Source organism: Canis lupus, chromosome 6 (genome assembly GCF_048164855.1).
Source record: "Canis lupus baileyi chromosome 6, mCanLup2.hap1, whole genome shotgun sequence".
In the NCBI taxonomy this organism is placed as follows: Eukaryota; Metazoa; Chordata; class Mammalia; order Carnivora; family Canidae; genus Canis; species Canis lupus.
Window position 1 is genome coordinate 52,370,205 of NC_132843.1, and position 27,970 is coordinate 52,398,174.

General features: G+C 40.3%; 1 protein-coding gene and 1 long non-coding RNA gene across 6 annotated transcripts in view; one reads left to right on the forward strand and one right to left on the reverse strand.

The window, feature by feature from the left end:
- The window catches only part of LOC140635626 (uncharacterized), a 39,330-nt gene extending 13,971 nt beyond the window's left edge, over positions 1-25,359 (forward strand). For 2 of the 5 annotated variants that reach the window (XR_012032966.1, XR_012032970.1), the window contains 2 exons: positions 3,275-3,481; positions 6,278-8,196. This is a non-coding gene — a long non-coding RNA (uncharacterized lncRNA). Of the gene's footprint in view, positions 1-3,274; positions 3,482-6,277; positions 8,197-22,474; positions 22,577-24,094 lie in introns of those variants that run through there. The other 3 variants (XR_012032968.1, XR_012032967.1, XR_012032969.1) reach the window with 3 other exon arrangements.
- On the reverse strand, positions 7,510-27,843 carry SLC19A2 (solute carrier family 19 member 2). Its single transcript, XM_072830511.1, has 6 exons — positions 27,625-27,843; positions 20,834-21,421; positions 13,782-14,004; positions 12,324-12,516; positions 11,830-11,971; positions 7,510-9,895 (listed from the first exon to the last, which is right to left on the reverse strand). The coding sequence occupies exons 1-6, from the start codon at positions 27,826-27,828 to the stop codon at positions 9,767-9,769; spliced, it is 1,479 nt and encodes a 492-aa protein (XP_072686612.1). The 5' UTR covers positions 27,829-27,843; the 3' UTR covers positions 7,510-9,766.
- Between the last annotated feature and the right edge of the window lie 127 nt (positions 27,844-27,970).

Consider the following 27,970-nt stretch of genomic DNA (forward strand, 5'->3'; position numbering starts at 1 on the left):
GGGTTTATTGGGATGTAACCCAATCAATTGTTGAATAATATAAATTTGAGAGTGCTTAGTGTGTACATGGTTTGTAAAGCCATGGGACTTGGTGAAGGAACGTGCAGTGAAGCAGGAAAAAGAAGATCAGAGAAGTAAGCCTCAGGGTGTTCCAACATGTAGCTGTCAGGAAGAAGAGGATGGACCACAAACAAGACCCAGGGGTGACTAGTGAGATACAGAGAAGCCAGAGGGAGTTGGAGTCCACTGTGTCACATGCAGCTGACAGGTACGATACAATGAGGTTCGAGAGCCACTGTTTTAACAGCAGTTAGGAGGAATGCTGGGATCCAAAACAAAATGAGGAGAGTGAGAAGAGACGGAAGTTGTGATAGCAAGGAGCTTTGCTCTACAGGAAAGGGAGAAATGGGATGTAGAGGTTCAAGCAGAAGAGGATTTGTCATGAATCTAAATGAAGCTCACATTTCAGGGATTCTTATCTGCACAGACTCCTTCTTTCGCCCATGGAGGGGCCCCAATAATGTGTTTATGTGGAAAGATGGTTTTATAAAATTTCCAAAATAGAATGTTTTAATGACAATAACCCAGTGTCTCCTTCTATTCCAACTTCCCTCCACTGTTCTCTGCCTTTAGTTAGCTGTAGACACTACTGGAATTTGACTAAAGGAGAGTTAAAAATACATTTAATTTGGGTTAATATTTCATTTTAATTCTGAACAACAAAGAATATTTTCAAGTATAATAAAAATAATTACACTGAATTGAGAATCATTTTCGTTTTTCTCTGGCACTTAAATCTGGAAGACCTTGAGGGAAAGAAAATAAAATTACCTGTCCAAGTCTAGAGTACTATGAAAACAGAAGTGCCAAGAATTGTGGCAAATTTCTAGTCCCTAAGTTATAAACCAATGCGGTTATTCTTGGCTATAGTTTAGATGTGTTTATATTTTAATATTTTGAAGACTATGTAGTCATGTGAAGCAAAATACATTTGAGAAAGAATGGAGGAGTTTTAAAAAATGAAATGCAATGAGATACTAAGGAACATGACTTAGCAAAATACTTATCCTTTACAGTAGATGCCTACTCTATCCCACAACCAAACCTCTTTAGTAAACATAGCAAAATAAAATTAGCAAAGAGGTTTTATTTCCATTAGAATTTTTAAGACTTTTCTGAAATAACTAGACAGCCATAATCTTGCTAATATTGAATAGAACCAGTCAGTGGCCAACCAGTATCTCTGTAAAATATGGTACTGTATGAACACTGCAATTTAACTATGACATGATGCATGTTAAATAGTAATAATCATGACACTTCTGTTTATTTCCTGAGATCTCTAAATGACTTTTTATAACTGCTGGATTTTTAAACAACCCTTTCCTAGTATAATACACAGATATGTGGTCATTTGGCCTCTCCAAGGAGAACACGGAGGACACAGAATCTGTCACTTTCACAGGAAGCCCATATTTTTGTTGCTTACTCAGTATCAACATTATAGCGAAGAGCTCGGTGATTACAAACATGGAGTAGAACCTCTAACTTTAGAAGCACTGTTCCCAAACTCACTCTCCTTATTTTTACTCTCCTGTCATTTCCCCTGGTTCTCACCTTTTGTTCTTGGCAGATAATCCCTGCACCTTTTGGGGCACTCATTTAAAAGAGCAACATAAAGTGAATACCCCTTCTTCCAAGTGAGCATCGGTGAGAAAATGCATTCATGGAATCATGATTGCCACGATAGGAGCAATAAATTAAAACACCTGCATTGCTGATGAATCCCATTTAAATTAATTTTGAAATTAACCTCCATCTGGCAGTGGTGGGCTGCTTTTCCAAAGTGGTACCAGACTTCTTCATCTGTAGGACACACATGGATTCTCCATAGCCTTACCTAGGTTATTACTTTTGACATCTCTTTTTTTAGGATCCCATGGACGCATTATTGAAAACACTTTCAAACCCACAGCTTTTTCCATTGTCAGAATGTCTTTCATTATTTTCATTATAAAACAGCCATTTTTGCAGTAGTCAGACAAAAGCATAACCTCTTTCTTTTAGATTTTTTTTACTTTATTATGTTTTTCATCAGGAAAAAATGAAATCTACATTTCAAATCTATATTGGAGTAGATTATAGGTAACACAGGAGGAATGGATTTTTTTGTCTCCATTACTCCAAAGAATGAAAATTCTGTCACTCATTTACCCTCTTTAGGTGATGTGAAGGTTCTTTGACTGTAATAATTTTGAAGTAATCATACCTCTCTTCCATTTCTTAGAAGTAAATACTTGACTTTTATAGTGGTCATTTTTGTTTTATACTTTTACTACTTATTTTTTTAAAGATTTTATTTATTTACTCATGAGAGACACAGAGATAGAGAGGCAGAGACACAGGCAGAGGGAGAAGCAGGCTCCTTGCAGGGAGCCCAATATGGGACTTGATCCTGGGACTTCAGGATCACACCCTGGGCCAAAGGCAGATGCTTAACTGCCAAGCCACCCAGGCATCCCTTTTACTACTTATGTATATAGAATTAAATGGTATAGTTTGTTTGCTTTTGAACAAACAGGATTGTATTGATATATTTTTGTGTGTCGTAGTTCTTTTACTGAAAATTACATTCATAAGATTCATTGAAATTGTTGCTTGTGGTTCTGGTTTATTAATTTTCATTCCTATATTATCACAAGTATCTAGCAGTTGCCATATTGGAAAATGCAGCTCTACAGAATTGCTGGGTCATAGTGTGTGCATATCTTTGACTTTAAAGGACAATCTCAAAACAAGCAAAGGGGTTGTACCAATTCAAACTCTCACCAGCAATTTATGAGCCATTATCTATTGAATTTTAACTTAAACCTTTCTATTTTTAATTTCTAAAATATATCTTTATGTTTTTTCAAGTCATAAAATTTAAAATTTTATGCAAATTCATTTTATTCTCTATATCTGATAATTCCAATATCTGAAATCATTAGGACTCTTAATCTGATGTTTCTTGTTGCTGCTCTCACTCGTGGTTGTTTTATGTCTTTGGTGATTTTTAAAATAACGTGTTTAATTTGTAATAACGTTAATTTCCAACAGTAAATATTTTATATATTTTATCTGAGAGTGATCTGTCACTAAGTGTTCCATTAACTGCTTATGCTCTACTGTGTTTCTTGGGGTTACTACAGGATAAAAATTATGTGTTTGGCATTAGAGTCGACAAATATTAAGAATAATTCTTATGCTATATTCTTATGCTTTTTTTGTTGAGGGAGGTCATTGAAACGACAGGACTACTGGTTGAATGGTGAGCTGGGCCCTGGCAGCTGGAGGCTCCACCCTTCCCTGTCCTTGGAATGTGTGTTCTACTTGCCTTTCCTGCTCCCAGCAGCTGCCCAAGGACACAGCCTTGAAAGAGTGATGTGGTATTGAGATGATCTGGATGGTAAACACCACTGAACCCAGCTGAGGCCTCCATGTAAGCTTACAAGATTTCATGGGTGGATGCAGGTATCCACTAATCATGCAGCAGCCCAAGATAAGCCTTGTATGAAAGTTCCCTTTGTTTATTAAACCTGCCACCTACCAATCTGGAGTGGCCTCTTCAGTCTCTCCCTGCTTTCAAAATGAGGAGGCCATTACACCTGGGAAGCTCCTGAGGAGCCTACGAACCACCGTATTTATATTTCTCAAATTTCCTACAGTCAACACACAATGCTTTTAAAACCATGAAATAGGGGCAGCCTGGGTGGCTCAGTGGTTTGGTGCCGCCTTCAGCCTAGGGTGTGATCCTGGAGACCCAGGATGGAGTCCCACGTCGGGCTCCCTGCATGGAGCCTGCTTCTCCCTCTGCCTGTGCCTCTGTCTCTCTCTGTGTCTCTCATGAATAAATAAGTAAAAATCTTTAAAAAAAATAAAGCCATGAAATAATGTTAAAATAACCATGGAACCAAAACATTCGCCAGCCACAGGAAAACTCAATTAGTAAAATCTCATTGTACATTGTGAGGTGGGATTTCAGGCCACTTCTCAGAAGGCTACTTACTGAAGATTAAGTATCCTTTTCTCTGTGGTTTTCTATTCCACACTGTGTATAACTCTGTCAGTGCAAGGCCTTAACAGGGAAGGCTTTTGTTTAGAGTTAATTTTTAAAATACTGCTTCTACCATAGGCCAGGGATTCCTACTTATCTGGGACCACTTTAGCTTCCACTTAGGATCCCTGGTTTAAGGGACGCCTGGGTGTCTCAGGGGTTGAGCATCTGCCTTTGGCTCAGGGCGTGATCCTTGGATTGAGTCCCAGGGTCCAATCCTGCATTGGGCTCTCTGCAGGGAGCCTGCTTCTCTCTCTGCATATGTCTCTGCCTCTTGCTGTGGGTCTCTCATGAATAAATAAATAAAATCTTAAAAAAGATTCTCTGGCTTAGGCTGGAGTCCTTTCTACCATGAGGCATATCCAGATCTTTTAAAGTAGATAGGAAGGAATGACTTTGGGTATGAAATAGTTTATACCTAACGAAAGGAGACCATTGTGAAAAGAAAATTTCAGGGTGGGGAAGAGTTACAAGAGTTAGTTACAAGAGTTGGAGATAAGAACAGATCTTTAGGCTTGCATAATTTCTCACTATGGGCACAGTCTTTGGCCCACAGCCTCTTAGTCAAGCACAGGACAAGGGCAAGAACTTCTAGCTGTTTCTGTGCAAGCGCTATGTCTTTAAGTGCTGACCTAGAGTTCAAGGTCTACTCTTTTCAGCACTCCCCTAACACCACAGGTAGGTCCTCTAGGAGTTTTGGCATCCTGCAGGGAGTAATGCAGTTTGATATTTTTTTAAAAAAGGGGAGGGCTCTGAGTAGGAGAAAATGGAACTGTATCAAACCGATGAATATGCTCAGGGGTTTTAAATATTTCAGTATTAAATCTTTTTTTTTTATTTTTAAAGATGTTATTTATTCATGAGAGAGAGAGAAAGGGAGAGAGAGAGAGAGAGGAGGCAGAGACACAGGCAGAGGGAGGGGCAGGCTCCATGCAGGGAACCTGATGTGGGACTCCATCCTGGGACCCCAGGATCACACCCTGGGCCGAAGGCAGGCGCACAACCGCTGAGCCACCCAGGGGTCCCAGTATTAAACAGTTTTTGCTAACATTTCAGCATTTGCCCCCTTCAATTCACTTATTTTTAAAAAAGGTCTTTAAAATTCAGTAATGAGAAATGATTTCAGAGTGCTTTCCAGCAGTCCACACGGATGGCCCAAGACGTTTTAAACGTCCTCGACAGCAGGGGCGCCCTTCACAGCACAGGACCTTCACCGAGGGTTCCCCTCACGCTCTGGTTTTCGAAGCAGCAGTTTCAAAACACCGTCCCGTGCAGCACGCTGCCCTTTCTCCCGAAGTCCCTGAGCCTGAGCCTACGCCTGCGCCTGCGCCTGCACTGGGGCGGCGGGAACCCGGAGCCAGGCACATCCCTTCCCCCCAGTGCCCGAGGGCCGGCCGAGCTGCGGGGGCGCCTGCCGTGCACCCACGCCCCGTCCCCGGCCGCCCCGCTCGCCTGCACCCAGCCATTCTAGGACTGCCCCGCCGTGCATCCATCTGGCAGCTGCCGTGCCCTGCCTGGCAGGCTCCCTCTCCAGAGCTCCGTTTTCTGAGCGAAGTCTCTTAGCTCAGGCTCCTCTATCACTGCGGTCTCACTCCTGCAGACCCGATGGGAGTACTGGGGCGAAGTGACCATTAATTTGCAATGTTGGATGGGATTCAGAATCCCAAAGCAGCTTCTCCACTTTACAGATGCATGATCTTGGGTGGTTATGCTTTTTAAAGCCACCTTTGTAATACGGACACACATTCTGTTAATAGTGACCTCAGATGGACCTCAGCCAGTTAACCGACTGAGCCACCCAGGTGCCCCAAGGCTTTCTAATTCTTAATGGAAAAAAGGTTAATGGCACCTGACACATCTATGAGCATCTAGGTTATCCTTTTAACTTACTACCCATTTTTAAATTCCTTGGGAGCAGGAATCATGACTTTTTCATCCTTGCATCCCCAGAAGAGCTTTCCAAAATATAAATTAAAAATAAAGGGAGGTGTTTAAAAGCTTAGGATTGTTTTCATTTTGATTGAGTATTTAAAAAATGTTAAGTGCCATTTTGAGATTCATAGCTACATGTTAACTGTAAATAGAAGGACTAAGGAACTATTTTCTCAGTCTCCTACTGTCTCCCGTGTGACAGGTGCTTTTCATATATGTTCTTTCATTTCTTCACAACAATCCTGTCAGGTCGGTGTCACCCCACTTTACCGATGAGAAGGCGGAATCACAACAGAATGACTTCCCCACCGTGGCAGAGCTTTGAGTGGCAAACACTGCATTTTGAACTCCCTTCCATCATATCAGCATCACTTACTGAAGAAGTAATTAGTACTACTACAAGACCCTTTCCCAGAATCAAAGGAGATGTTGTTCACTAATGCTTTTTCCAAACTAGAACATGTTACTCAAGGGAAGGGTAAGTATTAAATTACAAGCAGCATGCTGTAATAAGTAAAACAAATAGGTATCTAGTCCCTATCATTTAGAGCCCAATGCCTTGAATAAATTGTCCTGTGGAATGGAGGTCATCAATAGGCATTTTAATCTTAACATTTCATGTGGATGTACTTTTGTTTTTTTTTAATTAATTTTTTTAAAGATTTTATTTATTCATTCAATAAATAGAGAGAGGCAAAGACACAGGCAGAGGGAGAAGCAGGCTCCATGCTGGGAGCCCGACGCAGGAGTCAATCCAGGGACTCCAGGATCACGCCCTGGACCAAAGGCAGGTGCCAAACAGCTGAGCCACCCAGGGATCCCCTGGATGTACTTTTTAAAAAAGTAATGGCAGGGGCGCCTGGGTGGCGCAGTTGGCTGAGCATTATACTTGGTTTTGGCTCAGGTCACAATCTCAGGGTCCTGGGATCAAGCCCCGTATCAGGCTGCCTGCTCAGCTGCCTATCTCTCTGCTCCACCCACAAATTGCACTCTCTCTCTCAAATAAATAAATAAATCTTTAAAAAGGTAATGACATCTGGCTATTATACTGGCAGGTACTGGGTCTGTTGTGTATCACTTATAATAATTTAGTATTCATACTAGGCTACTTTACAAAAGACAAAAATAAGACATGGTCACTGCTCGGAAGCCTTATAATCTGAAAGGCATTAAGATACAGTGGATACACAACCATAGGGACAGAAAACTTTATCTTTAAAAAAATTTTTTTGGCACGAAAAATGAGTCTTTGGTGATTATCAATGAAATGTCTTAATGAAGTAGGTTTTGGAATGAGATATTTAAAGGGAAGGTACTACTTTGCATACGAAAGAGAAATGAATGATTTGGTTTCTGGGACTTCATGAACAAGTGATTTTCAGCTGATGGCAAAAAGATGCTTCCTTGGATATCAGAATATTTGGAGTTAGAACGAAGTGGCTATGAAGTTTTAAAAACAAGATGGTACCTTGAGCCCTTGATTTGTTTGAGTTTTCTTTATTTGTAAAATTCAGTTAACATTGAAGGGAATGTGGGTCTTTTTGGTTTCTTAAAGGAAGAATGCTCTAAAAAGAGAGATGAGAGGTACCAAGATGAAGACCAAGAATAATAAACCATGCAGTGTGGTGCTAAAAATAATGGAAAATGAAAGAAGTAAGGGGGAGGAATCAAAGGCAGGGATCACAAAGCAATGGGAAGAATTCACAGGATGACAAGGTTAATAGGAGGGTCAGGTAAGGGAAGACTTAATATGAAATTTGTCCTAGGAGAAATTATTAAAAGGTTTAAATATGTAACCCAAAGCTCCTACTGAAGCAAAAAACAAATTTTAAAAAATTGCGATTATAAAGGAAAAATATAATGTAAAATATTTATTTAATAAAAATAATTTCATAATGTATACAGAATTGAATAAAAAGTACAACAAATTATTTTCACTTCTTTGCAAAATTGCATACAGTACAACTTGCAAATTGGGCTCAGCCTTCTAGAAATATGGCCACACACCAGGATAAACTTATTATTGTCTTAAATAAGTAAAGGCTCCAGTTGTGTACCACAAACTTTGAATTAAATTCCATGGAAATGTTGCTTTGGTAACATAAATGATTTGATTGTACTGCAGTCCATTTTGTTAAAATACATTAAATAAAATCCCTCGAACACCACTTTTCAACCTGTTTCTGAATAAACAATTCCCTACATAGCAAAATAGGATACAATATAAAATTGGAGGCTGTCCTTTTATGACATCACTTCTCCTTCGCTTAGTGCTCTGCTCTTGCTCTTGATCAGAAAGGAAGGTGAATGGAAAATGGCCTATATTTATGTTCATTTATTTCTAGAATTCCCACTTACACTAAATGAGTATGTCAACTTTGGAACCTTGATATTATTATTCACACTGTTTACCTGTGTTATTCTAAATAAATTAACCTAGATTTTTTTCAAAATAAGGCAACAAAGTCGGCTTTAAAATGGTTTTCGTGTCTCACATACACTAGCAGCCACGTGGTAGATTAATTACAGAATTAGATACGTACCTAATAACATTTTCCAAGTACCCTGGAAGTGAAATCACCAGCAATTATTATTTTAAGCAGATAATCCGAGATGATCCACCCTTAGAAACAAAGGCAGATTTAATGTACAAAATGCAGGAATCAAGTCTATGCTAGTTCCTGTCCTATTGAAATAATTAAAAAGAGGCTCAGTTTGTGAAAAGGCCTTATAATAATCCAACAAATTCAGCTCCTAATGACATCTGTATCTTAGATAAGAAGGAAAAATAATATAAAAGGTATAAATAGGGATGAAGATATTTAAAAAAAAGAAAGGACTTTTCATTTTATTTTGGAAATAAAAGGGAATCCAAATACAAAATGGAGTAGTTGTATCTTTAGCCCATATATTAACTTCTCATTATAGAATTAATAATTCTTCAGATTGAAGACTAAAAGACAGGCAAACATACCTTAAGTTTTCTGATTAGGTCTCTTTAGATTATTAGCAGGCCTCAAAACTTGCCTTATTTTCTAACTAAATGAGCTTCTCTGGGAAGCATATGAATAATGCAAAAGTATATTCCTAAAGACAATCTACACAAATACAAAATTGTCAAGATGGAAACAGAACATTAATATAATGAATTTTTTTAAAATAACATAAAATTAGAAATGACACACATTCCTAATATGTGAGAACACCAAACCAGAGCAAGTATTGCCAGTGATAAGAACAGCTTTCCTCTGCAGAAACACAACACAAATGCACATGAGTATTACAGAAATAAGGATTAAGGTGAACACAGGTGCTGTGAGAACATACTTCTACTCTGACCTGTGAAGTCCCATGGCCCCTGTGAAGCCCTGGTCCCACTGGGCCACGCCTCTGGCTGACCAGATACAGAGAAGTAAACTGACTGATGAAACACCAAACTCACTTGCTATCAAATCTAAATGCCATGTGTTTCATTAGTGCTTTTCAAAATCAAGTTCACTTTTGAGTCAGAAGAAAATAATGTTTAAATTAGCTTTTATAAATAATCCACAAGATAAACCTCACCTCTGGCTCCTCTAAACAGTATTGTTACTCTGGGAACACAAGGTATAATCAGTTGGCTGCTTTGAAGCCTTAAAAAGCACATTAATATACATCTACATATTAAAAATTTAAATACATCCGGGCACAGTTGCTGTGCAGAGTTTTTGCTTTAAGCAGCAATTTCTCAGCAGTGTATCATGAAGTGGTTACATGAGAACTTGATTCTGCATCTTCTTGCTTTCTATATTTCTTCATAATACTGGCTGTACCATTAGCCAGGAAAACCACAGCGATGAGTGCAAAATAACTGGCGTAGATCAGGAACTAAAGGGGATGGGGAAAGAAGTGATGTAGATAATTATCAGTTAGGAGATGAGATGTTTTATTTTATTTATGTGAACATATCCTATGATTAAAGGTATATTCAGTTTTTCAGTAAGCCTTCACAAAACATTGTGTGCCCACACAATCTGCCAGGCACTGACAATCAGAAGAGGTAGCACAGCTTGGTGGTAGTAAAGCCTCACTGCCTCAGGGCAAATCCTGACTCTGTCCCTTAGTAGCTGTGGGGCCCTGAGTGAAATACTTCACCTCTGAGCCTTGACTTCATTTACAAAATGGAATTCACAATATTCCCTATTTTACAGGGTTGTTGGGAAGGGATGAGATCACATATGTAAGTGTCTATTAGCCCACAATGCTAAGGCTGTTTATACTACTGGTTTTATTTTTGTTGCTGTTGTTACAATTGAATCATGGTTTCTCCCCTCAAGCTGGCAGGTAACTGTGACTAGCAGGCCAAATTCTGAAGATGAAGAACTTCTCCTCCTCCCCAGAAGAGGGCAGTAGGCAGTCAACTATATTCCATTATGGGCTTACTTTTTACTTTTCCTCAGGATCTTCTCTAGGCTAATATTTTAACGTGACTATATAGGTTGTCATCATCTTCATCATCACCTTCCTAAAAGAACTTATGAAATACTTATAAGCTGGCTCATGAATGCGATTTGGGTGCTACTCTAAGTCTTTGAGCCAGGTTTCTTAAAATTTGGATACATTTCCCTATAGGAAACCTGTTAGTCATGGCAATTAGAGTTTCAGCACAGCCTACACAATTCAATAATTCCTTATTTTTAAATCACTACTTCACTAGCAAGATGACAAGCACTTAGTTTCTCTCCTACCCTCCATTCCAAATCTAAGCACCTAACCCTTGAGAGGTGTTCTCAAGGTTTTCACTGCTGGTAGTAATTAGGAAACACAGAAACCTCCCACTCCTCTGCTCTCTCTGCCCACCTTTTTGAGGCAGCATGATCCAGTGAGAGATGATTAGGCTTTAGAGTTAGAAGCTGGTTTAAATCCCAGCGTTGCCACATTATAGTTGACCATGCGACCTTAAACAACACTTAACATTATGTGACATCTCTCAGACTCATTCTCTCGATGTCCAATCCTGACAATAATCCCGCAAAATTCTATACAGGATACGTGGCACATAGAAAACACTCTGTGCACATTACCTACTACTGTTATTATATCTCTTAGATCTCTGGTAAAAAACAAAGTTAGTTACTGCTAACATGCTGGACCTTTGTATTGTAAGAAAACTAATGCCTAAGTATGGAGGGGATCATCTGGGCCGGGATGGAGGTGGGGTAGGCACTTTTTGATTCAATAGCCCCATTTTGCCAAAGTACAGAGCAAGCCTTACCTACAAACTCACAAAGCATGAAGGCATATATGACTATACAGTTCCTGAATGAATGCAAGTATTTCCATTGTCTCCAGGTGTTTGTGTGGGTGTTTTCTCGATGAGTCACATGTTAAGAACCTTCATGCTATTAATCAACAGCAAGTCATTACCTTGGTAGTTGGGTATTTTAGAGAAGGGAGAACAGAACCATGAGGTGAACCAGGCATCTCAAAACACAGGATTCAGAATTCCATGCACAGAATTAAAATGAAGGGAAATACTGAAGGAGGAAGCACAAAAACTCAGCCTGGAAGGAACATTACTTCTGTTCTCCCAGAGTGTATAATTACACTCAGAAATGTTCTAGGTCCTCATCAAAAAGATGGTGGTCCTAACACCTTCCAGGGAGAAAAGAATTAAGGATGGGGGTTGACAAAAGGAAGGTGAGGACACTTCTACTTTCTTTCTTATATTTGTCTATACTGTCTGAATTTGCTTTCATTAAGCTCCACGTTGTTACCCAGCTCAAGTCATAACATTTTGAGTGTCAAAACAGAAATCTTACCTGAGTGGTAATTTCTAAGCCAAGGCCACTGGCATCCACCACAATAAGGGTGAGCAGAGTCTGAAGGGCCAGAGCAATGAAGGTATTCACACCAAACACTAGGGCGTAGCGCTCCATGCTGAGGTTAGCAGCAATCTGAAAACTTAAAAAATGAATACACAAAAGAATGAAAAGTAAAAATAATATCCTAGTTTCGGTTTTTACCTCAATTTTCAATAGTAGCCCCTTCTTTCTACCATTAATTCCCTTCCCAAACAGGTGAAAAGCATTCTGTTGCCAAGTGGTAGAAATCTCATGAAAATATTTGAATAGAGCAGGAATATAGGAACAAGGAAATAAATGAACCTTCCTTAAGTGCTTTCTCAGGAGAAAGACATAATACAATGCTTCCTCCTGTTTGCCTCTTTTAACTAGAAATTTTCATTCGTTTGTAAAGAAACCAAAAAGTTTATCTTGTCACTTTTCCAAATGTTTCTTTGAATCAAAATACATACGTTGCTATAGTGATGAGTAACATGTAGATGATTCTGAAGATGATATAGGATGTGTAGCACACCCAGATGTTCCTCACAGTATCCATAATATACACTGAGGAAGCAATCAGCAGAGAGAACAGAGACAGGGTCATCTCCCCCCATGTTGACCAGGATATTTTTACATAACCAACTGCAAACACAGCAACAGCACCTGCCAAATAAAACAAAGAAAATTGATCCAGTTATTTTGCTAAACAAATGCTCTTCTAATGAATTAAAAATTCAACTTAGATTATTAAAGTTTAAAATTTTGCAACTTATAAATAGGGTAAGCTCAAGATTATGGAGGGTGGGGATGCCTGGATGGCTCAGTGGTTGGGCGTCTGCCTTTGGCTCAGGGCATGATCCTGGAGTCCTGGATTGAGTCCCACATCAGGCTCCCTGCAGGGAGCCTGCTTCTCCTTCTGCCCATGTCTCTGCCTCTCTTTTTCTTTGTCTCTTATGAATAAATTAATAAAACCTTTAAAAAAAGGATTATGGAGGGCCTGGAAGTCACACAGAATTTTGGACTTGATGGAATAAATGACATGGAGCCAGAGAGACTATGAGATACAACAAACTGAATTAGCACAGCCTGGCAATGAGATGAAAAAGGAGGACACAGACCCAGGGATGCTGTGACAGAAAAGGTACTGGGGCTGGCTCAGAGGCAGGAGTCCGAAAGAGCCACTGTTTCCAGCTCGACAACCTGGCAGGAGGAATCATTTCCTTCCTAACCAAAGAGCAGTGCGGAACATGGCAAAAGGGCATCCCTGCTCGTCAGTAAAATGATGATGCTGACAATGATAGCTAAAATGTACAGAGCACTAAGTACCAGACACAGTTTTAAGTGTTTACAGAAATCACAGGATGGCTTCTAAAAACCTTAAGAGGTAGGTTGATAAATTAGAAAGGAACGATAGAATATATTGGTCAAGGACACAGGCTCTGAGTTCAAATCCTGTCTTTACTACTTAATATCCATCTGATCTTGGGCAAGTTATTAACCTACTGGTCTGTAAAATGGGGATTACTGCACCTGTCTCAGGCATATTGTGAGGACTGAGTTAATACACATGAAATCCTTAGAATAACATTTCCTGCATATTAACATTCAACATCTATTAGTTATTGTTATAAACTATTGTATATTCCCATTCTAAATTTCACATCATGTGACAAAAGCACTCAATAAATACAGAGATAATGGAAACCTGAATAGGAAGATAATTTTGAAAATCATTACGTTAGGTTTCCCTAAAGGACATAAAGAACTTAAATTTGTTAATCAGGGTCATCCACGACTTGTGCACTGCTAAATTTCTTCCTAGATTACAAAATCAGAGCTCAAACTTTGTAATCAAATTTAGGAGGGGAGGGGAAATCTGATTATGGTTGACTTAACCACTGGAGGAATCTTCCACCCGCCCTGCTTACCCAGGAGGGTGGACACGGCCTCCACACCGCCATTGTAGATAGTGGCGTTGCGAGAGGGCATCACCTTCTCCCACAGGCCCTGTGTGTAGTTCACCACTTGGAAGTAGCCACAGGTGGAGAGGGCCCACCACACAGACCAGCAGAGCAGAGGGCGAGACGAGTAGCACATCAGAAAGTCACTCCACAGTATCTTCAGGACAAGGAGACGGTCTGGCTTGGGTTCCTACTCAAGAAGGGGAGAAAGCTCAAATCCTAGGAAGATGACTCCAGAAAGCAATCGTATAGACTTTCCTATCTTACAGACATTTTTCTTTTTCCTTGTGAAAAACCCACTGGCTTACTGCTTTTTATGCCTATAAATGGCATAGAGGCATACCTCGTTTTATTGTGCTTCCCTTGACTGCAAGTACGTGTTTTTAACACGTAGGTTTGCGGCAACCCTGTCGAGCAAGTCTGCCAGAGCCAGGTTTGCCACAGTATTTGCCGCTTCATGTCTTTGGGTCACATTTTGGTTATTCTACAATATTTCAAACTTTTTCATTATTATTATATTTTTTATGGTGACCTGTGATGGTTACCACAATTGTATGGTACATCATTGATGTTAACAATTGTCACTGCTTTGGGGTGCCATGAATCATAACCATAGAAGATGGCCAACCTAATCAGTAAATGTTGTATGCGTTCTGACTGCCCCACAAACTGGCCATTCTTCCTCTATTTCCCTCCTTTTAGGCTTCCCTATTCCCCGAGGCACAGCAACATTGAGACTGGGCCAATTAATAACCCCACAACAGCCGCTACCAGCGCCATCTGCCATGCTTTTCTTACTGCCTTTGCCTAGAATGTTCTTATTTCTCTATTCAAATCTTATCTGTCTCCCAAAGTCTATCTCAAACACCAGGTCTTACATGGCAAGAGAACCTCCAGATGTAAACAGAACCTTTTAGTTGGTATAGTTAGGTGTTTGCAAGGCCAAGTTATAATACCACTCATTTCTCAGCCCTTTTGGGCACAGAAGTAGATTAGTCTGTAGCCAAAACAATGGCTAGGATGGAAATTTCCAAGCCTAAGCTTGCTTCTTTTACTAAGTGCTTCTGAAGGACACAATCCCAATACTAACTCTTGTCCTGAACAACAAACATTTTCTTGATGACCAGAAGACTATCGTTATTTCTGCAGCCATTGATACTCTATTATCTGAAACAGTAAAAACTTGCGGACTGAGCCTTAACTGATGGGAACAGATAATGTACATCTGGTTTCAAGAAAAACACAACAGAACGAAATATGGATCAAGGAGACTTGGTGCTGTTGAGGCAGGTTTACAATTTAGCAACAGTAAAGTTCTCGCCAAACATAAAAAGCTTCTAGGACACTCTCCTGCTCCCGCCTGTTGTGCATTTATTTTGCTCCAAGAATGGTGACTCTGGCCTCAGCCTGGTATCTCACCCAGCCCTAGTTCCTAAACCTGAATGTAGGGCATTAACAACCTGTTAACAGAGTTGACCTGTCTTTGGCTACTGCTTCAGGGGAGATGACACTTTTCTGAAGTTCCAGGGCATCAAGCTGTAACAGGGAAGGATGCAACCATGTATGGCTACACATCCAACCCCCTCTATCCCAACTCTGACATATCCATTGGCCTGAGGCTAACTGGAGATATCCAGAGGGAATGATTTGTGACCACGAGGAGAAAAGGAGGGTTGAAAGGCAGACTATGGGTCTTTCACTTAAGTCTCCATACAATTCTGGTTTTGTGCTTGGTGCCAGCCTGGAGGGAAAGGGGGACTACTGTCCCAACACAAACCTCTCACCAGTCACTGTCACCATTATGATTTTATTTCTTTAGATTCTGAAAGCTATTTTGACACAAAAAGACATAGGAAGCTAAGTTATCACATAACACAGAGCAAAAAAACCCATGCCATTACAAAACTACACGTAGACTATAATATTATTTACTATCAAATGTATATCTATAAATATAAATAAATAAATAAATAAATAAATAAAGAGATTTTATCAAGGCCATTAAACTATTAATAGTGGTAATCTGGGTGGTAGCAGATCAGATCATTCTCACTTCCCTTTATGTCATTTACTCTTTAATTAAAAAATGATATATGAATATTTTTATAAAATCAGAATTTTTCTTATGAAGATGATACATTTGTTAGCTATATATTACATATATAGCTACTCTTGAAATTAAATAAATAAAAGCCATTTTCTCCATACAATGTGAAGATAATCTCAGTGGAATGAGAACCAAACAATGTTCCACAGTTATGCCCACTCACACAATCCTAAACTCAACTCCTACTCATTTATCACAATGGGCATCTAGTTTCAGATTTCACTTAGAGGATTCTGACACCATCTTAAACAAACAAAACAAAAACAAAACATTGAGAAATTATTTCTCTCCACCAAAGAATAGGAGTCTCTAATACAATGCTTTTAAAATCAACTAGACCTGGGTTTGAATTTTGACTGTGCCACTTTCTATGTGCCTTTGGTTAAGTTATCTGACATGAGCTTCTGTTCCCTCAACTGTACAAGGATTGTGATACCTACATCACAGAGTTTTCATAAGAATCAAATGAGCTAATGAATCTAAGATTCTTAGCAGAGTATTCAGTTCCCAGGTCCAAATAAATGGAAGCTGAAGTGATAATGATGATAGATGATAAAGAAAGCACAGCAGGAGCACACCTGCCTCTATGCAGATGGAAAAAAATTCTAAATCTTAGGCTTTCTACTATAAAATGGAAATTAATGTTTCCTTCAGTAGGCTTTTGGAAGAACTAAGGTATTACTCAATATGTAACAAGTGCTCAATAAATGTTCATTTCCTTTGTACTCTATCATGACTCGTGGATGCAATCAACAGATATTTATGAGTGCCCACGTGTCGTGTTTGGCGATGTTCTAGATTCTGGGAATACAGCAGAAAAGTCCCTGCCCTCATTAAACTGACATTCTGGTAAGGGAGACAGATGATAAATACACATATGAGAGAGTTTACAGTAGAAATGGTATTTTGAAGAAAAGAACAGCTGGCAAGTGTCTGTGGCAGAGAAAAGGAAGGATGATAAGAGTGTTGAAAGGCTGTCTGAAAAGCTGATGTCTGAGTTGATACCTGAGTGACATAAAGGAAGCAGCTGTGAAATCAGAACAAAGGGCAGTCCTGACGGAGAACCTCTGAACTGAACTTCTGAAGTGGGAATAGGCTCTATGTGTTTGGACCAGAGCCATGTGGAGCATCGTCGTGAGATAAGGCCAGATTGTATAGGGGCTTATAGGCCACAGTGTGAACTGCGGATTTTCTTCTACATGCAACAGGAAAACATATGGGAGTGAGGGGTAAGATGATTAGGGTTTAATGCCTAAACTGTGAAGACTACAGTTACATCACTTCTATATTATGTGTTCCTAACTATATGGGGGACTGGACAGGAAAGGAAAATGTGGTCATGTCATGCCTGGTCATCTAAAGATAAAGGCACCTTCAGATCAATCAGCTCATAAAACTCAGTATTCTAGAGCTAAGGTAAGTTTAGTGATCATCTGGTTTACAGTCTACATTTAAGGGTAGCCTCAGTTAAAGAATTAATGGTGGAATTAGTACCAGATTCTACGAAAACCTTTCCTAAGGCTCAGAAGACCAGGGTAAACCAATTCAAAGTGAAAGATTATTTACAGCCTCAAGGGTAAATAACTATCTACAGTGAAGGTACAATGCTATTCTTGATTGCTCATGTCTAATGATAAAGATAACAGAAATGAACATATATTGATGATCTACTACAAATTACTCACTTGAGAGCTCTACATTGCCTCAGTTAACACTAGAAATAACTGTGAGGTAGGTAGAAGAATGAGGGAAGAAACTAAGCCTCAAAGAATTAAACAACTTGCCCAAGATCACCCTGCTGGTTAAGAACTAGAACCCGGGTTTGACCTTTTCCTTCAAAATCCACTATGTGCTGCTAGAAATTATATTAAGTACAAAGTGGAAACATTAATGTTGTTACTGTCAGTGTTTCATAGAGCTCAAACACACATATAGGCAAAGAATGCTTACTCATAATAAGGGGTATTAGTCTACAAATAAAAGTATAGGTGTGTTAACAGGTATTGTTTAAGTATTAATTATATGTCAGGCCCTGTGCTAAAGAAGTGGCTTAATTTACATCATTTCTAATGGATGAGCAATTTAAAATAAATCAGGTCCAACTATCGGCTAAGCATAGAAGGAATCCCATTTCCTATTTAGGAAAGAAAATCACTGGCTATGCTGGAATGTCAACATGCTCTGCCCCATAGCAAGAGGGCCATTCTGAAAAGAACTCACAAGTACTGTAAGGTAACTTGTGAATGGGGCTATCACTTAGACTCTTACTTCATTATCCCTTTCCATAGTCAAGATCAAACCACCTACTTTTCTTTACTATATTTACCACAATTACTGATTTACAGTTCAGTTATGGGCTTTGTCAACTTAAAATGGTACTGCAATCCCCAATATTCCTCTTCTGACCTTCTTTCAAGCTTGTCAAGAGAAACAGCACTATTTTAGCCCTGTACAGCGGCAAGCAGCCCTGACTGCCTGTAAAGGTGCCAGCAGAGGGGCACCTGGGTGGCTCAGTGGTTGAGTATCTGCCTTCCTGGGGTCCTGGGATCTAGTCCCGTATTGGGCTCCCCTCAGGGAGCCTGCTTCCTTCTCTGCCTCTCTCTGTGTCTCTCATAAGTGAATCAATAAAATCTTAAAAAAAAAAAAAAAAGCAGAGCCAAGGATATGATAGAACTGACTTGAATCTAACTTTTACCACACTGTAGCCAACAGTGATGGTTCTGACCATTTTGTCACCCCAGTGAAAGACTTTAATGGAGCAAAGTACAGATCAAACTGAGTCTCATATACGCTCTTTAATTATGTGACATATATCAGCACAATTCTGCAAAAGTCACTAATCTCTGTTCCCACTCCTTATCTCTTTAAAATGAGAGGGTGGTTGACATCTCATGTCTCTTATAACTTTAAGATACTCTGATGGTCCGATAGCCTGTGGTTAGAATCATTTCAGCATGTCAAGTACTGACATTTTGCATGTATATAAACAACAAATGTCAAGTTGGTCTAGGACAGTTTTTTAAATGGTAGGTTACAACTCATTTGTTAACAGGTAATGGGCAGTGATCTGCATTGTAAAAATGGAACTGAATGAAACAAATAATATACTGTATGTTAATTAAATTGAATTAAAAAAATAAAACTGCAAAGTTTTTATCAAAAAAATGAATGTAATGGAATATACCAGAATAAAAGTATTGAGTTATGAAACCTCTGCTTCAGTTATATATAAAATATATACATACCTATGAATGGTACTTGTTCCTATGTAAAATGTGTTTCTTACTATTTCTTACTCATGTTCTAAATAGTTTAAAACTTATGTTTTATACAAATCTTTAGAACTATGGCCAATGTCAACTATGGCCAATGTTAATACTTGATATATGTCAATATATATTATTATTAATTTATATATATTTGATATATTTATATATATTAATTTTTAGCTAAGGCCATTTTAAGATATTTGAAACAATTTAAAAAGGGTTATTTTTTTCTACTACATGATATCAGATGATTATACTTTTTTTTTTTTTTACTCCAGATGATTATAACTCCTTCCTCCATCAACCCTTTGTTGAATTGTCAACATCATTTAACAAACTATGAAGGAATCAGCATTTCCTTCCTAACTTAATCCCTGGTATCCTGATTGATGCTACCCATCGGTGCCCTAGTAATCAAAGTGCATTCCATGACCAGTGTCACCTAGTCTCAATCTCTTTGAGATGATAACCTAAATTTCAACTAGCAATCACAAGTAAAGAGTGGGAGTGGGCTTAAGAGAGTAATTAGATGCCACATTGAAACAATTTGAGTTAACCCCAGATGAGGAGCCAAAGACTTCACTCTCAGTGGGTTCTTTACTCTCAGACTACAAGGCTTATGGAGCTCGATTTTATAACTGACAGAGTCCACCTGCAAAGTGAGAATGTTAACAGGTTATTTCCAAACATGTCCCACGAAAGCTAAGACTAATTCAGTATGGTTGGAATGAACCTTGCCCCTCACAGCTTATAACCTGTTAGAAAGATAAAAAGCTCTTATAAAGAAATTAATCTTCCTGGCTAGCCAGAACATATGGATGGATTATTCTGATCCATACCTAAGAGATAATTTCATAGTCACACTTTTAATATGTATTCTATCATCATCTTAATTTTTTCTCTTGTGATTATCTTCCTATGTGTTATTCATTACTACTCCACTCTGGGCAACTGTCATTTGAAAATACAGATACACTTCCAGCACAGAAGAGGAAGTAAAGTTCTTAACCTTATATACTTTGGGCTTCAATTCAGAACCTGGAAGTAGATATTCATCACTTATTAGAATCATTTCCTCTATTCATTTAGCAAAATTCTCTGAGTGCTTTCCTTATACACCAAGTACCAGATAGAAAGGTGAAGAAGATACAGTTCCTGTTATGGCTTCTTAGGACATCTCTGACACAAGCAATATAACACTGTACAGTCTGACTTTGGAGGTCATTCACTCCAGGATAAAATATATTTGTCATCTCTAATATAAATCAACCTTATCTGTAATCAATGAATGAATGAACCAAGGGAGCAACTCAGGGTAAAACCTAAATCTGGCTGCCCAGGTGGCTCAGCGGTTTAGTGCCGCCTTCAGCCCAGGGCCAGATCCTGGGGACCCGGGATCGAGTCCCACGTCAGGCTCCCTGCATGGAGCGTGCTTCTCCCACTGCCTGTGTCTCTGCCCCCCACCCGCTCTCTGTGTCTCTCATGAATAAATAAAATCTTAAAAACAAACAAACAAACAAACAAACAAAAAACCTGAATCCAGATAAATACAATGTCTAGCTAGATGGGGTTTCCTGTCTGGTTTGTCACCATTGCTCCAATTACCAGAGCAGCAACCACAAGGTGTTTAAGGCTATACTTACCGGCTCCTCCATATTTAGAGGGATTTTTGACTCAACATCCTCCCACCCAGGAAGGTGGTTAGAAGCTGAGGTGTTGGTTATAATCCTGCCATTTTGTGCCTTGATGCCATTCATTCTCTGGCAAGTGGAAGGAACATGGTGAAAGAAAAGGCTCTTCTGTGGCATAGGAAGAAACCAGGCCACAGCAAAAGCCACGGAAACACACGTAAGAGAGATGACATTCAGACTAAACAGGGACCAGCCTGCCACTGAGAAGAGGATTTGCCCCAGGACAGAGCCCACAGTAAAGCCCACCAAGGTGGCACTCCGACAGTAACTTGTGACTTTCTGGTACATGTTCAGGTCTACCACACTGTAGATATAAGAATAATAGGCAATTTCAGTGGCTGTGGCAATGCCATAAAAGAATTCCAAGAACTGAATGGCCAGGAGTCCCTGGGCGTAAAGCAGCATGAACCATGTAACAATAAGGCTGAGTCCCTGCAGCAGAACAACAGGCTTATAACGGAGGTAGTCTGTGGCTAGGAACACAGGAAACAGCAGCACCAAGTAAGAGTAAGTCCATACTGGATAAATTTCGTTGAAGACCTGATAGAAAAAGAAAATTAAAAACCCGTTAGTGATATCAATGGATCTGGAATATTCATAACAGTTTATTCTTATGCCATTTATGCAACAAACTGCTGCTACCTCTAATAAATCATCCTTATCAACCAAAGAAATCTCAACAATTCTGATAATTGTTTGGAATATACTTCCCCATGTCCACCCCATTGTCTTTTTCTTAAAATCCTTCCCCTTCATCAAGGCCTAGTTCAAAGCCTTCCTCATCCTGGCAGATTTTGCTGGAGCTGACAGCATTCTTAGGGCAATACTCAGGGCTCTCTTGATACTGCTTTGTATGTGCCAATCTCCCCAGTTACCTCACAACGTTGGTTGCTAACCATGGTTGCACATCTCCCATGGAGCTTTAAAAAATGTAGATGCCTAGCCAAGGCAGTTCTTTATAGCCTCCTAGGAGACTTTAATCTGAGCCAGCATTGAGGACTACTGCCTTAGAGGGCAGACCATTAGGGCTGACTTGATGTTCCATGCTGACCCGCACAGCCTTGTAGTCAGCATGCTGTGTGCAAGGGACTTGGCTCAAGGACTGTTTTGGAAATGGATAAGTGTTTAGGAATCATCATCAATTCTTCCTTCTAGCCACAGAATAGGGAGCCTTGATCCTACTGTTTGATTAGGTTTCTCTGATTTTAAGTTTTATTGTTTTGGGGAAACAGGTGAAGAGGATAGTTCTGTCCTAGTGTCCTGATGGAATAATTATCTGTAGATGATAGGATTATAGGCCAACTTTGATGTCCTTTTTGCTTGTCTGTAATATGTAAAGGATAGAAGTTTTTGCTTTCTCTTTAATGGATTATTAAAATTGGAATAAGTAGAAATAAGCTCTCTGCCATACAGACACAGCTGGAATTTCAACCCATCATTCACTGTGTGACTATAGGCAAGTTTGTTTTTTTAGTTCCCATTAGCCTTTGTCTCCATTAACAGTAAAAGAAGCATAAACCCTACACCACAGGGTTGCTTATTGCAAGGATTAAATGAGAAAATACATGCAAATCAGTCATTCACTCTATTTAGATGTCAAGACTTAAGGACTGAAGCTGAAACAGGCCCTTTGGAACAATATGAATGAAATAAATCAACAGAACTGCCATCCCCAGTCTTCCAATATCAATCACTGTAAGTGACCTTCCCTCTTTTACACCTACCCCAGTGTCTAGCAAGGTCCTGGGATAAATATAAGTTGGTTTTTTTTAAAATGATCATTTCAAAGTCTGGATCAATGGCCCCGATTTTTAAGTGCTTTCTGAAAGGCCACCTTGGTAACAGGCTAACTACTTCGCCATGGAGCAATATGACTATCTAAGGCCAAGGGCAACCTTCTTTTTAACTCTCACATATGCTTCAGTTCACCCAAATGTAAAATGGGCTGTTTTCAGGGTTAGAGGAATAATAAACAGTTACTGTAAAAAATATTTTGCTGGTACAGAACACAATTACAAAAGACAGACATAATCGGAAATATATTCCTGTCCTGATTTCTATTTTTGACTGGTCAGATATCAAAAGTAATTTGTCTGATAGTCTCACCTTCATGAATTTTAGCCTAATTTGTATTTGTATCAATCATTTAGCAACATCTATTAGATTAGGAAATTTCTTACACCTGAAGATGGATATGAAAAGTATAATTGTGAACTGTAGAAATGACTGTTATTCAAAAGTGTGTACATTTTAGCAACCAAGAAACAAAATGCCTTTGGCTGGTGCCTGCACAGCCCCAAGATACCTCAGCAGAAAACCAAAGTGGACAGGGTAACTTTGAGTTAAAAGTGGTGAAGGATGAAAGCATCCCTACAGACTCTTCACAGTGGTATCCCATTAACCGCCCCCCCCCCATTCTTTTTTTGCCTCTAGTTTTACCAGTAATCTCCTATAGTTTTCTTAAGTGTTAAACTGCCTCTTCTGACTCCACTTTCACATTTTCCCCAACATGTTTTTCCCAGCACGACACCACAACCCATTGGCCATCATGCCTTTCCTTTAAAAACCCTCTTCCTCACTTCCTCACCACACCCTTCAGGGCTTTGACTTCTTTGCTCCAGTAAAATTGTCTATACCTATGTATGTTCCATACCTTTCAGTAACAATTGTTCCAAAGTGATTAACTGCTGGGTTTTCATTATATAAATCTCATCCTTTTAATTATCAACTTAAGTGCTTATATTTATGAGACTAATTCTGCTCCTAACACAAAGCCACAAGATAATGAAGATGAGAAAAAGTAACATGGCCAGACCTGCAAAGCCAAGTAGGAAAAAATTAAAGGCAAGTGGGGGTGGGGTGGAAGAAGAGATGGGTTCTCTTTAAATCATTCTAAATAAAAAACCTGACTTTTCTCCTGTGAAAGAGATCAACCCAAATAAATGTCCCTCTCACAGTGTTATCAACATTGTAACAGCAAACGTCTACTGAGCCACACACTATGCTAACTGCCTTACCTACTTTATTTAATCCAAACAACAATTCTAAGAAGTAAAAGCTTTTATTACCTCTATTTTACAACTGAGGATACTTGGCTTTACAGAAAGGTTAAATAAATTATCCAAAGTTATCAAAGCTAGCTTTGGCAGACGGTAGATCAGAATCTTGATAGTCTGAATCCACAACACTAAAATGCCTCATTTCTTCCATCAGAAAACTGTTACTGATCATCTGGTATGTTCCAGGGCTACTTCGAATATCTGCAGCAGCTTTTTCAACTTGTATTAAGGTACTTCTATAGGGCATTCACGAAGAGATAAAGACCACACCAATCTCCAGATTTGAGCTACTGGGTCTCTAAAAGAAGATCCTTTCCCTTTCAATGCATGGACAAACTGTTACACCAAAAAAAGTTTCTTCCATAGATAGTTTTAATCCTGAAAGGAAACTCCCCACATGCAAAAAATGTACATATTACAGACTCTTACTGTACATACCCTGGACAATACCTTCTTATCTTAGGTAAAATCTGCCACGTGAACAAAGGGAGCAGATTTTATCATAAGATGCTTTTCACCACTCTTTGGATCAGAGCTTGTTTGTGCTTTCTTTTGAGACACAGAAAGCCAAGAGAAAAACAGATGTTCCTTTTAAGCTCTAATTCGGATTTAGATTTTAGAATTCAGTTTCAATTAAACAACTAGTTAATAAGCTCTTATTTGTGAAACACTTGAAGCTGTGTGGATTACAAAAAATAAAATAAAGCCTCAGTTCTTCAGGAGTTCTGAACCTAATGAGTAATATATATTCATACTCTATTGGTAAGGGGGGAGATAGTAAATAGGAGGTTACTTCTTTGAGGCGGCTTTGAAGGAAGAGAAAGTTAGAGGCTAACAGATATCAACTGATAGGTATGGGAAGCTTATTCCAGGCAGAGATTACAACTTTGAGTACAGACTGGGAGATGAGAGACTGTGGGTATGCTGGATTTATGAGTAGAAGATCGATGTGATAGAGCATGGGCACATGGAAGAAGGCAAGGAGAGGAAATATATAGCAGGAAATAAGGCTGTTACGGAGGTAAGAGCCAAATTCTGTAGGACTCCGAATATCAGAATAAGTAGAAAGTTTTTTTTTTTTAAATCAAAGAAAGGTAGTGAATTTCTGTCAAATCACATGCAAAAAGGATGAAAGAATAAAAAAGTGTTGGAGATATAGAGCTCTATTTTATTAAAAGTTTGGCTTTCAACTATTAGAACACAGTCCATTTTTAACCTGTTTAAAAGTTAGAAAGTGTGTGTTGGGGGGTGTGCCTGGGTGGCTCTATCGGTTAAGCATCTACTTTCAGCTCAGGTCATGATCTGGAGTACAGTGATACAGCCCTACATGGGGCTCATGGCTTGGTGGGGAGTCTCCCACCCTTCTCCCTCTGCCCCACCCCCCACCCCTCACCCACTTGTATTAAAAAAAAAAAAAAACTTAGGAAGTGGTGTACCTGAAACAGATTAACATTTTTCCTAAAATCTAAGAAAAAAATCCTTTGATACTGTAAAGATAAATTCTGTCCTTTTCCATCTTTGGACTTAGTTAACAATAGTTCCATTTAAGATGACCTAAGTTGGCCCTTCTAAAGTCTTACAAGTAAATACAAATTTCAATACAATATCACTGACCATGAACTGACATTCGCTTTGCCTAAAAATCATTTAATATTTCTTATTAACTGTCTACTGGCAAAAGCAAGCATGAGGTCAGGAAGGAGAACAAGTTGTTCTATTTATTTCTGTTATTAGATGTTTTAAGAAACCAGGGTTCTGGAGAGGCTGAACAGAGCCATTCTGTGCATGATCAACAGTATCAGCTAAGGTCCAAGGTCCTCACCGAAAAATGACATCCTTTCTAGACCACTAGATTTCTCTTCAAACTCTGCCCTCATCCTCCTCCAATGTGCAATAACAGAAATTGTGCTAGGTTTGTTACATAATCCACAAATATTTACTGGGCCTGGCACCCTTGTTTTACTCCAATGCCACTGAATATGTTTCACTCAGCCTAGAAAGCTCTGATTAGACAGGGCACAGGATGACACATGACATAACAACTCCTCTGCCCGGGGCAATTGACAAAACAGATCAGCTTTCAAATATCAACGCTGGGAACATGTTTCTCTCCTTGTGCCCCTGTGTCAGGCAAGGTACACACACTGTGCAGATCACGTGGCAGTTCACATGAAACTTTAATTGTAAGCTGCTAAAGAAGTATCATTTCTGCTTCAGTGGCTATACCTCAGAGTCAGTAATTGTCTCCAGAATCGCTCTCTATTTACTGCAGTAATTTTTTTGTCAAATCATTCTGTTCACAATGTTAAAATGTAACCAATGTTAAAATTCAAACAGGTAATGAATAACTGTTAGAGTCCTTTGCAGGGTGGTCCTTAAGACTGAGATATAGGGACGCCTGGGTGGCTCGGTGGTTGAGCTTCGGCCTTCGGCTCAGGGCGTGATCCTGGCGTCCTGGGATCCGGTCCTGCATTGGGCTCCCTGCAGGAAGCCAGTTTCTCCTTCTGCCTATGTCTCTGCCCCTCTCTCTGTGTCTCTCATGAATAAATTAAAAAAGAAAAAAGACTGAGAAATAAAAGATCTTAAGTTGGATAAAAGTTAATGATATTGGCTGGAAGTAGACAACATATAAGAAATTCAAACGAAACCCTCAATCTAGGATTTAACACTGACTTTCAATTCCCTGCCAAGTGTCCTTGAAAGTGGAGGGCAAAACAAACTAGACTGTGAGTTAAGTATATCCTGCTCTGACCTGTTATGCAGGGATACTGAGCTGCTACTCAAAAGAGGTGATTACTAACCACAGGAAGAAAAGTAGAGTGTAAATGGCAGGGAAGGGAAGGGAGGAAAAGCAGGAAGAGGAAAAAAACAGCTAAATGCCCACTCAGCTTTCACCCTTTGTGTAGCGTTCTAGAAAGGAATACCAGACGTGAGCTTTCAGGCCTGTGAAAAGAGGCTAAGGAGCCTCCTCAGCTGAGAACCAAAACTAACATCTGTGAACCCACAATTCACCATGCAAGAAAAATTATAATCAAGTGCCAATTATATGATACCGTCGCCGTATCTGCTTTTACCCCAGGAGGCAGGGCATGAGAGGGGACAGCATGTCCTTGAACAAAGCCTCACCTAATTAAAAACCAAAACGAATTCCGATGATGGATTTTTGTTTGTTGTTCTGTTCTGTCCTCGTTTAAGCACACGCATCCCGTCAAAGGTAAACAACGCAAAGTATGGGAAGGAAGAGGGAGCAGCAGGGAGAGGGAAGAGTCTTTCAAAGAAGCAGGGGTTACTTCGCACCTGGTTCCCTATTTCAATCAGCAAACACGTACTGACCCTCTCCCCGCTGCCCAAAGCACAGCTCGCAGTTGGGCTTTTTTTAATCCACACACCCCGCGGCGCCCCCTCCCGGCCCCCGGCGGGAACTGCAGGGCGAGTCGGCGCGCGCCGGGCTGACCCCCACGAGCCGGGCAGCGCCGCCCGCAGCCCGCAGCGCACGGGAGCGGGGGCTCCCGACTGGCCTTCCCAGCCCTTCCTGGAAGCCGGGCCCCGTGCACCGAGGGGGCGCCCGAAGACCGGCACGGGGCAGCGCACCGCCAGCCCCGAGCCGACTTCGGACCGCGTGAAGGCTAAGAGCCCGCGCCCTCCTCTCCCCGCCCCCTCCCCAGCGCCCGCCGCCGCGCCAACCTGCCGCTCCGTCAGGTTCTTGTCCGGCCCCAGCAGGTAGGGCGTCAGGAAGGGCTCGGACGGCCGGAGGCTGGCGAAGAAGCCGTAGGCGCACAGCAGCGCGGTGGGCAAGAACCAGCACTCGCGGGGCACGCGGGCCGTGCGCAGGAGCATCGTGGCCGCCGCCGCCGCCGCCCGCCGGGACGCCGGGCCGGGCACATCCATTCGCGGGAGGGAGGGCGGGGACCCGGCCCGGCCCCTCGCCCGCTCCGCCCGACGCGGCGAGGCTCGAGCGCTGCCCTGGCGCGGAGACCCCGGGCCGCCACGGCGCCCTTCGCGGCGGAGCCAGGTCGCGCGGGGCGAGCGG

What these genes read in the sequence shown, in the direction of transcription:
- SLC19A2 (XM_072830511.1), bottom strand. Translation starts at nt 27,828, where the DNA reads ATGGATGTGCCCGGCCCGGCGTCCCGGCGGGCGGCGGCGGCGGCGGCC. An exon ending in AGAACCTGACGGAGCGGCAG is followed by an intron (nt 21,422 to 27,624) that starts GTTGGCGCGGCG and finishes TTTTTCTATCAG; the next exon opens with GTCTTCAACGAAATTTATCC. An exon ending in GGCCGTGTCCACCCTCCTGG is followed by an intron (nt 12,517 to 13,781) that starts GTAAGCAGGGCG and finishes TTTATTTGGCAG; the next exon opens with GTGCTGTTGCTGTGTTTGCA.